At 63.5% G+C, this 9,962-nt stretch overlaps 1 protein-coding gene across 1 annotated transcript in view; it reads left to right on the top strand.

The window, feature by feature from the left end:
* Positions 1-592: 592 nt before the first annotated feature.
* Positions 593-9,962, top strand: part of SLC12A7 (solute carrier family 12 member 7) — a 58,971-nt gene continuing 49,601 nt past the window's right edge. Inside the window, exon 1 of the mRNA XM_042782954.1 lies at positions 593-746. Coding sequence (XP_042638888.1) covers positions 593-746 — 154 coding nt within the window. The remainder of the gene's footprint in view (positions 747-9,962) is intronic.

The raw sequence follows: 9,962 nt of genomic DNA, 5'->3' as shown, positions 1-9,962 counted from the left end.
TCTGTTATTCCGGCCACCGTGCTCGGTGGGAGACCCGAGCCCCCTTGAAAGGGTCTGCACGGACAGTGAGGACGGGCACCACGGGGCGGGCGCAGCGCCGGGCAGGGTGACTGCCCTGGCGGGGGAGGGTCGGGCACTGCAGGAGGCGGAGCCTCGGGTGGCGGCGGCCCTTCTGCGCGCCCAGGAAACTTTCCAGGGGACGCGCGGGCGGCGGTGGGCAGGTTCGTCACCTGGGCCCGGCGTTGGCAGCGAGGGGTCCGGTGAGGGCCGGCCGGCCAGCTCTGGGAGGCGTCTTTCCTGCCGCGCAGCCCGCCCGGGTCCCGGTTGTTTCCTGGAAGCAGGGTCTTTCCGGGATCAGCTCGGGGACGGGGCCGTCCAGGGTGTGTGTCTTTCTCGGAGGAGCTAGTGGGCGGGGCCGGGGCCGGCTAGGGGGCGTGTCCTTCCGGCAGGAGCTCGGGGGCGGGGCCTGCCAGGGGGCGTGACCCTCCGCTAGGAGCTCGGGGGCGGGCTGCCGTCCGGGGCGGGCTCAGCGAGTCTCCTGGAGCGGCGGCGCGGGCGGGCGGACCGGGACGCACTGGCGCCGGAGCCCGCCATGCCCACCAACTTCACCGTGGTGCCGGTGGAGGCACGGGCGGACGCGGCCCAGACCCAGGACGGCGGGGACGAGGCGGCCGGGCGGCCGGAGGCGCAGGGCTGCCCCGAGGGCGGTGCAGGGCCCGAGCCCGACCGCCCGAGCCCGAGCCCGGGTGAGCGCTGGGGGGACGTAGCTGCGGACGAAGGCGGGAGCGCGCCGGGGGCTCCCGACGGATGCTGAGGGGCCCCGAGACGGTGAGGGACGGGGTGGGGCGTCTGACGCCCCCTCGGCCCCTCACTTCCCTCTGGTCCCTCACTGCGCCCCTCACCACGCGGAGCGGCCCCTCGCCTCGCCCTTTGCGCCCCGTGCGCCCAGCGGTTGGGAGTCCCCCTGTTGCATCCGTCTGCACCCCCACCCCCTGCAGGATCGCGACCCCAGGGGCTCTTTCTACGGCACAGCGCGGTTGGGGGACATGGGGGGACTGTGAGACCTGCAGGGACAGCTGAGGAGACTCCTGCAGTGAGCGGGGCGCCCCCTCTTACGGCACCCGTTCCTCCGGGCGCTGCGCAGACCCCCACGGCTCTTCCTGCCTCCTCCCTGGGAGCCTGGCTCTCCCTCCCCGTGGGGCAAAGGGCCGAGCAGCCCTGGCTGGCGTCCCGTTCCTCTTGCCTGACCTTGGACGGGATGACCCTCCGGTATTACACAGAGGGCCGCCCCGGGGCCTGTCTCCAGGGAGGAGCCCTGCCTGCGGGCCCCTCTTCTCCCCATCCTCCACCTGCGGGTGGGTGGGTGGGTCCCTGCACTGGCTGCTCTATCTCTGTGAAATCGGGGTGCTGGGCGGGGTTGTGGGGTGGCACATGACATAGGGTCCATGGAGGAGGGACTGCCAGCTAGTGAAAGGTGGTCTCCCGGCTGTGCCCCGGGGTCCCCGGAGGACACGTGGACACGGTCCGTGTAGCTCCCAGCCCCAGCATCGTGGGGGGTAGTAGAACCACAGTGGCCCCTTCCTTGTCACCTGTGGCCCTGCTGGGAGAGCCAGGGACCCTTGTGGACAGGCTGGGGAGCCCGGCGCACTGGTGTCCCTGCCTGTGCATGAAGGGTCCTGTCCTGTAGGTCCGTCCTCTCCCCTGGATGGGGCAGGGACAAGCAGCCCGGCGAGAGGCTTTTCACAGCTAGTCTGAGGAAGCAAAGCCCAGAGTCCCAGCACCTGTCACCCAGGTCGGAAGTGCAGACCCTGCGTCAGGGTCCCTAGATGCCCCTCAGGGCACTTTCTCAGGGCTGGCCTCCTGCCTGCAGCCCCCCTTGGGCAGCCTGTCACCTTCCTGCCAGTCTTCAGCTAGAGGTTGGTCCCTCCTGGTCTGCTTTCTGTGTCTCTGGAGCCACTAAGCTCAGGAGCTGTTCTGGGACTCAGCTGAGCCACCCAGCCCCAGGCCAGGGAAGGAGGGCCCATCATCCAGGTCAGAGGGTGAGCCTCAGGGCAAGGCCACGCCCACCAAGAAAGGCCACTCCCACCAAGAAGGCCACGCCCACCAAGAAAGGCCACGCCCACCAAGAAGGTGTGTCGGGGCCTTGGGCTGGTTTGCTCTCCGGAGAAGTGCCACCCCTGCTTCCCTCTCTATCCACTTGGCATCGAGCTGTGCTTGTGTGGCCCTGTGAACGAGGGCAAGGGGGCTTCCACTTGCATGAACTGCCCACAGGTTGGGCTGACGTCTGCACACAGTGGGCTGTGTGTCCTTAAGCGGAGGCTGCCCTCCGGTCGGACTCCCAGCGCTGCAGCGTCCTCACTCTTGGTTAACCCGTCGAACCCCCAGCTGGTGCTCAGGGTGCAGTGGGGTGACGGGTGCCGCGTCTCCAACGTGACACGGTGTGGTCACTCTGGCGTACGTTGACAAAGCCCAGCTGAAGCTGGGAGAAGCCGGCACTTCCCCAAAGTCACCCTGCGGGGTCCATGCCGTGGGGGTGCGTGCCACAAAGGGCACACCGCAAGGGGGTCCGGGCCGTGTGGGCTCTGTACTGCACAGAGGTTTATATTGCACAGTCGGGGGCCAGTTTCCTGACCCGAGAATCTCCTGACCGTGCTGAACGGAGCCAGGCTCTGAGGCCGGGCTCTGGGGGTCTTTCTCGCAGGGACGTTGAGATGAGCAGGTCTGGGGACTCCAGCCCAGGTCCTTGGCGCCACCTGCGCCACCTGCATCCTCCAGGGGGAGGCAGGATGCTCCTTACAGCACGTGGGGGGATGTGACAGGTGAGGGCCAGGTGCCCCTGTGCAGGCCCGCCGGCCGCCCAGAGCTTAGCCAGGCTGCCCTTGGCTTTGCCCGGCCTGGTGGTGGCCTGGTGGTTCCCGGAGCTGGAAGGCGCCCTCCCTGCTCGGGGGCGGGGTCTCCTGGGGACGCTGGTCGCAGAGGGGGTTCTGGAGCCCTTGCTTGGGGGCCTCAAGGACCAGCGGCCGGCCCCGTGGCCATGGCTGAGCGTTAACCTTGAGCTGTCCCTGCTGTGGTGTCCGGGCTCTGCCTGGCGGGACTGTGCTGTGACCCCGGGTGCCCGGGCCTGCCTTGCCGGCGCCCCTCAGCTCCCCAGTGAGTGAAAATTGATCGCTGAGGGTGAGGCGCCGGAAGGGCAAGGCGATCGATGGATGCGGCCGGGTGACACGCCGCCCCTGACCCAGGCCCGTCTCTGTGGGAGCGGGGCCCACCGCCCAGCACGCCCTCAGCGTTTCTGGCAGACTTGGGAGAGGCGTTTTATTTTGACACGAGATTCCCATCCCCGCGTGAAGGACACATCTTCTGTGCATGTCTGTGCCCTGGCCTGCTGTAAGGGGGCCAGCTCGCCTGCCGTTCCCTGTGACCTCCTCACATGGAACTTTCCAGAGCTGTCTTTCCTCACATGGAACTTTCCAGAGCTGTCTTGCGGCTTCTCATGGCCGCCTCTCCGCCTGGTTTCTGTTCCCCTTTTTCGGAGGGCAGCTTATTCCTGGTCTGTGATTGGCTTCTGTGGTTCAGCACGTGTTGGTGACCCGTGTCTCCAGGCCAGCTGATGAGACATTACTGGGGAGTGTCACTTTGTTCCTGGAGGGTGTGCAGAGGCAGGCTGGCCAGGGGGCCACAGCTTGAGCCGGGCAGGGGATGACGGGGGGCTGCCGGAGCCCTGAGGATGCTGATAGTGAGGCCGGGCCCGAGTGAGCTTTCTGCCAGAGTGGGGCTCTTCCCGGGGTCACTGTGTGAGGACTCTGGGGTCTCAGGAAACAGTGTCATTAAGAACTAGTGAAGTCCAGCATCACCTAAGGGCAGCTGGAGGTTGGTCCCTCCTGTCACTGGGTGAGGGTGTGGGGAGGGCAGCTCCCACCACCAGGTTTTGGGAGGGAGGGGACAAGTCACACTACCCAGAGGGCAAAGACCCTGGAGGCGGGGCTGGTGCTGAAGGGCCCCCGTGTTACTCACTTGTGTGTTACTCGAGGGGCTGGGCCTGCCCTGCACGGAGGGTCAGGGTCACAGGGGTCAGTTAGGAAGATTTTGGGGGCGGGAGATGTCACTGGACACACATGATGAAACACATTCGGATCTTAAAGGCAAAGGACAAACGGGAAGAGAAGGAACCCGAGAGTGGGGATGAGACCTCTGTGAGCCAGGGCCCCAGGCCGCCTCCACCTTCCCTGTGTCCAGTGGGGCCCTGTGTCTTTGGGGCAGCACCTCTGGGGCATCACGTGACGAGCTTAGATGACCTTGCTGAGCCTGTGCGTGCATGTGTGTCCATGTGTGTGCATCGGCACAAGTACTTGTGTGTTAGAATGTGTGTATGGGTTGCATGTGTGTGCACATGTGTGTGAGTACGGGTGTGTGTGTGCACGTGTGTATGTGTGCATGCTTGAGTGTGCATGTGTATGTGAGTATGGGAGCATGTGTGTGCACATGTGTATGCATACCTGTGCATGTGCACATGTGTGTATGTGTGTGTGTTTGTGATTATGGGTGCATATCTGTCTATATGTCAGCATGCACATGTGTATGCATGTGTGTTTGTGCATGTGTGTGTCAGTATGGGTGAATGTGTGCATGTACATGTGCTTATGTGTTGCAGTGTGTGTGTGTGTTTTGGTGTACATGTGTGTGCACACATGTTTGAGTACATGTGTGTTTGTATATGTGTACATGTTTGGCACAAGTGTGTGTCTGAGTTTGTGTGTGTGGTGTGTATGTATGTGTGTATCTGAGTATGTGTGTTCTGGTTCCCTAGTGCCACTGTGACAAGAATATACCACAAATGGGATGGCCTTAACAAACAGGAGTTTATTCTCTTACAGTTTGGAGGCTTAAAGGCCGAGTTCAACATGCTAGGCTCCAGGGGCTGAGTGAAAACCCCTCAATCTTGGGCTTTAGCTCTGCCCAGTGCTCCCGGCCCACTGAAGCTGGAGGCTTTTCTTCACTGAGCTGCTGGCTACTGAGGCTGACAAGCCCAAGGTCAACAAGTAAAAAGTCACAGACCCGATGTTACCAAACCATACGGCAGGCCATTAATTCAAATCCATTTTAAGTCCCAAGGTTGGCAGAGCATGGCAGCCTGCTGAACAACGACATGGCTACATGCAGGGTCCAAGTGTGCCATAAGCTGGAGACCGTTTCCCAAGGCTTCTCCTTAAATACAGGAACCAGACCACAGCCCTAAGGCAGCTACTCCACTGCTCACAGTAGATTCCACCATGGAGTTGATGGCCCGTCTCCTCATGGGGAAAACTACACCCAGCTGCCCAGCCACTCAACCAGGCCCAGCCAAAGTTGACACACAGACTCAACCACCATAATGTGTATGTGTTTGGTACAAGTATGTATGTAAGCATATATGTGTGCATGTGCATGTATGTGTATATGGATGTGTGTACATGTATGCTCATTTGTGTGTTTGAGTACGTGTGCATGTGTGCATGTGTTTATGTGTACATGTTTTTTGTTTGTATATGTGCATGTTTGTGTATGTACGTACTGTGTTGATCCCGTGTGTATGAGTTCATGTGAGTGTGCACATACACATGTACACATTCGTGTGTGAGCCTGCATGCATGCGCTGGGGAGTTCATGAACCTGCTGGTCTGCAGGTGGCTTCAAGGCACTGGGGTACTGGATGTCCCCTCTTCACGTGGAAGGCTCCCACTGCCCCTGTGTCCGTGGTCTGGAACCTCTTGGCCAGCTCTCATGCCCTTTGATCAGAGTGAGGAGCCAGTTCCTCTTAGACCCAGCCCCGAGGTGTCTTCTGGAAGGTTCTGCAGGCGCAGTGGGAGGTGCCTCTGTGGGAAGGCTGTGTACCCAGGGCTCTGGTGGGTCTGTGTGTGGGCTTCTGAGGATCCAGCCCAGACAGCAGTGCCCCCGTTCATCATGCAGAGGTTTGGGGGCCTGGTGCATCTGTGACCAGAGTCGGCTCATCCTCACCTAGTGGGGTGCTGTGTGGCAGGAGAGGGCGCAGGAGCTGGGGGAAGGGGCACGAGACAAGGATCCGGGGCCAAGGGGGCTCAGTGGGAATGACGCTTGAACAGGATTCAGACCCTGGGGACAGCGTCTGCAAAGAGCACTCACGCAGGGCCTGGGGCAGGGGTGTCTCTGGTGGTCTGGGGTCGGCGAGGAGGTCAGTGGGCAGCCCACAGGGCGAGGGGCCCGTAGTTCCTGGGAGAGACTGGATGGGACCTGCCGCCTGGGCTGAGATGGACCAGACGGAGGGCTTCTGGGGGCTGGGGCTGCCCCAGTCTGGCCTGAAAGGCCCTGGGTATAGGGTCCGTCTGCTCTGTGGCTGTGTGGCCATCTGACTGCTGGCCTCTTAGGCTTCGCCTCCCCGACTCAGGTGGGGGTCCTCTGGGCTCTGAAGGCTGGGTTGTGGCTTGGGACGCCCTGCTGCCCCATCTGTGCCCTGCACGCTGCGAGCCTCAGAGCGTGGGTGGAGTGGGAGGCTGCCTGTCCACGAGCGAGGATGAGGTGAGGGGTCACCTGCTTTCTGGAATGCCGACCCTCCCCCTGGGTTGTGAATCGCTGTGGTTCGTGGAGTGACCTGGGCCTAGGACAGGTTCCCTGGCACAGTGCCAGGGCCGCCAGCTGGCCAGGGAGTCCCACGCATGGGTGGGCGGAGCTGTAGCAGGTCTTCAGTGGCCGGTGCCATGGGCTCCTCTGCCTGCTGGACCCTCGGGGCAGGTGGTGGGCCCGGTGTGCTGCCCTGCTGTGTGGCTTCTGGCCACTTGCTCACCTGTGCTGTGAGCTCTGTGGCCAAGGGAGGGGGCCTCGGTAGCCACTGCCGCACTCCCCACACCATGCCTCGATGGTTCTGGTCGTGTTGGGGTCCAGTACATGGTCAGGGTGGGAGACACAGGACCGCTGGGGGGGTCCAGCCCAGCAGGGGCTCACGTGCACATGTGTGCGCATGCCTATGCCGTCGGGTCCAGGCCACCCTGCCCTGTGTGCTGCGCCCCGCCACAGGGGCACCGTAACTGACCCTGAGTGATCCCAGCTCCCTGCCCACCCAACAGCTTCCTTCCCTGGGAAACTGCCCAACAGGAGGCCAGGCCGGGTGTGTGGTGGAGGGTCCTAGAAGTGGCTGGTCGGGCATAGGCCATCGCTGGGGGGTGAGGGGGTGCCTCGGGGCCTCAAGGGGGAAGGGCCCAGGGCGGGGGTGCCGTGTTGACCATCCTGGGCCCAGTGGAGTCAAGCTGCGTCCATCTTGAGGCAGCAGGGCCTCGATGTGGCTGATGCCCGGGCTGTGAGGAGGGGGTACACAGGCGGGCTGTGTCCCCCTTTTGGGTGCAATGAGGAGGCTAGTCTCCCCTCTTGGAGACAAGCCGGGGCTCTGGGCCAGTGAGCAGGACGCAAAGAGTTAACCATCCCTTTGTGTGGGGGCTCCCCCAGGAGAGCGTGCCTGGTCTGCACTGATAAGCCCAAACCTCCAGCAGGAACACAGCCCTTGCCACCGGCCGCGGGCCTGCAGCACATCCATGGCTGTTGGTGCCGCGTGCCACCTCGAGCCCCGAGCCCAGAACGCCGGTGAGTGGCCCTGTGGGCTGTGTCCCCAGTGCCAGGGCAGTGTGCTGGGCTGGCGAGTCCTGTGGCCGGGGCCTCAGGCACGTGCTGGGACTGCACCCCCAGCCCCCCGGCTGCCTGGCCTGGCTTCCTGTCTCGGTGGTTTCTTAAGGAAGGAAAGGTGGGCGGGGGACTGGTGCGGTGGCCCGGGAGGAGTGCGGGGAGGCGGCTGTTGAACTCTGTGCTTCAGGGGTCGTCAGGGGGACCCCTGGCCACGGTGCCTGTTGCTGAGGCCCCATGAGTGCGTGCTCGGCTGGGTCAGTGGTCGTGTTGCTGGGGGGGCAGGCTTGGCACTGGAGCTGCTGGGCAGGCACCTCCCTGGAGGGCGTGGTAGTGGGCGCTTCCGCCACACGCCCGCCACGGCCGCCCGCACACACGCACTGTGGTCGGTACACGCCCGCCACGGCCGCCCGCACACACGCACTGTGGTTGGTACACGCCTGCGAGCAGCCATCCGCACACACGCACTGTGGTCGGTACACGCCCGCCACGGCCACCCGCACACACGCACTGTGGTCTGTACACGCCCACCACGGCCGCCCGCACACACGCACTGTGGTCGGTACACACCCGCCACGGCCGTCTGCACATACACACTGTGGTCAGTACACACCCATCAGCAGCTGTCTGCACACATGCACTGTGGTCATTACACACCCACCACAGCCGTCTGCACACACACAGCCGTCTGCACACACACACTGTGGTCAGTACACACCCGCCCGCAGCCACCCGCACACACACACTGTGGTCAGTACACACCCTCCAGCAGCCACCTGCACACACGCGCTGTGGTCAGTACACACCTGCCAGCAGCCACCCGCACACACGCGCTGTGGTCGGTACACACCTGCCAGCAGCCATCTGCACACACGCACTGTGGTCGGTACACACCCGCCAGCAGCCATCCACACGTGTGCTGTGGTCAGTACACATGTGCACATTGATCAAATACACTGCACACTGGTCACCCACACCCCACACACAGGCATGTCAGTCTGCAATGGGGGCTGGTGCACACATGTGACATGAGAGGACTCATGACTGGAGCCCAGAGGCCAGGTGCCCCAACACTGCCTTGATGTGTGGCGTGCCCTGCAGGCGCTGGCTGTCGACCCAGTTTCAGGTGTGTGTGACCTCCCCTCCCAGGTGTCACCCTCAGAGGGATGGGAGCGGCCTAACTCTGTTCTCTGACGTCTCTCGGCGGTTTCTCGGTGGTTGCAGACACCGGGCCAGCCTTATCTCTGGGCTGGCGGCCACCACTGTCTCCAGGGAGGGATCGAGTGGAGGCTGGAGCCAGTTGCCAGCTTCTGGGCTCTCCTTCCCTTCATGGGGTCTTGGCCACAGCCCAGATTCGGGCTGTGTCAGTAATGTGAGCCGGCCTCACACATGGGGGACAGTCCCAGATGCCCCTGGTCCAGGTGGGGGGCAGGCATGTGCCCCCACCCCGCCCTGTGTTTGCCACCAGCCTGGGCGCCAGCTGTCTGGTCCTCCCAGGACCTCCTGGGGCCTAGACGCCAGTCTTTTGTGTTCAGGAGGTGGATTTGGGACGGGCTCAGGCCGTTGCCCGGGGACAGCACCCTCTCCCATCTGCTGTGAGCCTCCATGCCTCCCAGGCACGGGCTCTGCCCAGGCCCAGGAGGGTGTGGCGCTTGGCGCCGGGGACTTTCCAGGGCTACTTCCTTGTTTACAGGCTGCTGCTGGCGGCGCCTGGGGACCGAGGCGGGATGTTCCCTTGGGACATTCCCCTGCTTCTGGACACGGGTCATCTGCGCTGATGAGAGTAGTGTGCCGCAGTGGCCTTTCTGCGTTTTGGGAGAAGCTTCCGACGGGGTGCGTGGGGGACAGGGTGGGGGGCCCTTGCAGACCTGCCATGCGGAGCCCTGCTCTCCTTCCCCCGCCCAGGAGGCTCCCAGCTGCCTCTGCTTCCGGGTCCAGCGCCTAGAGAGGCTCTGGACCCGAGGGCAGGTCCAGCAGGGCGCTGGCATGGGTGCCCTGGCATGTGGGTGCCCCAGCGTGTGTCCCAGTGTGTGTGTGTCCTGGCGTGTTTGTCTTAGTGTGTGTCCCAGCATGTGTCCTGGCATGTGTGGCCCTGGTGTGTGTCCTAGTCTGTGTCCTGGTGTGTGTGGCCTGGCATGTGTGGCCCTGGTGTGTGTCCTGGCATGTGTGGCCCTGGTGTGTGTCCCGGCATGTGTCCTGGCATGTTTGTCCCTGGTGTGTGTCCCGGCGTGTGTCCTGGCATGTGTGTCCCTGGCGTGTGTCCCGGCGTGTGTCCTGGCATGTGTGTCCCTGCAATGTGTCCCTGGTATGTGTCCTGGTGTGTGTGTCCCCGGCGTGTGTCC

The sequence above is a fragment of the Orycteropus afer genome, unplaced genomic scaffold (genome assembly GCF_000298275.1).
Source record: "Orycteropus afer afer isolate SDZICR_OR568_19922 unplaced genomic scaffold, OryAfe1.0 scaffold00541, whole genome shotgun sequence".
Taxonomy (NCBI): Eukaryota; Metazoa; Chordata; class Mammalia; order Tubulidentata; family Orycteropodidae; genus Orycteropus; species Orycteropus afer.
The sequence above is the reverse complement of the archived record's forward strand: the minus strand, read 5'-3'. Positions and strand labels throughout refer to the sequence as shown.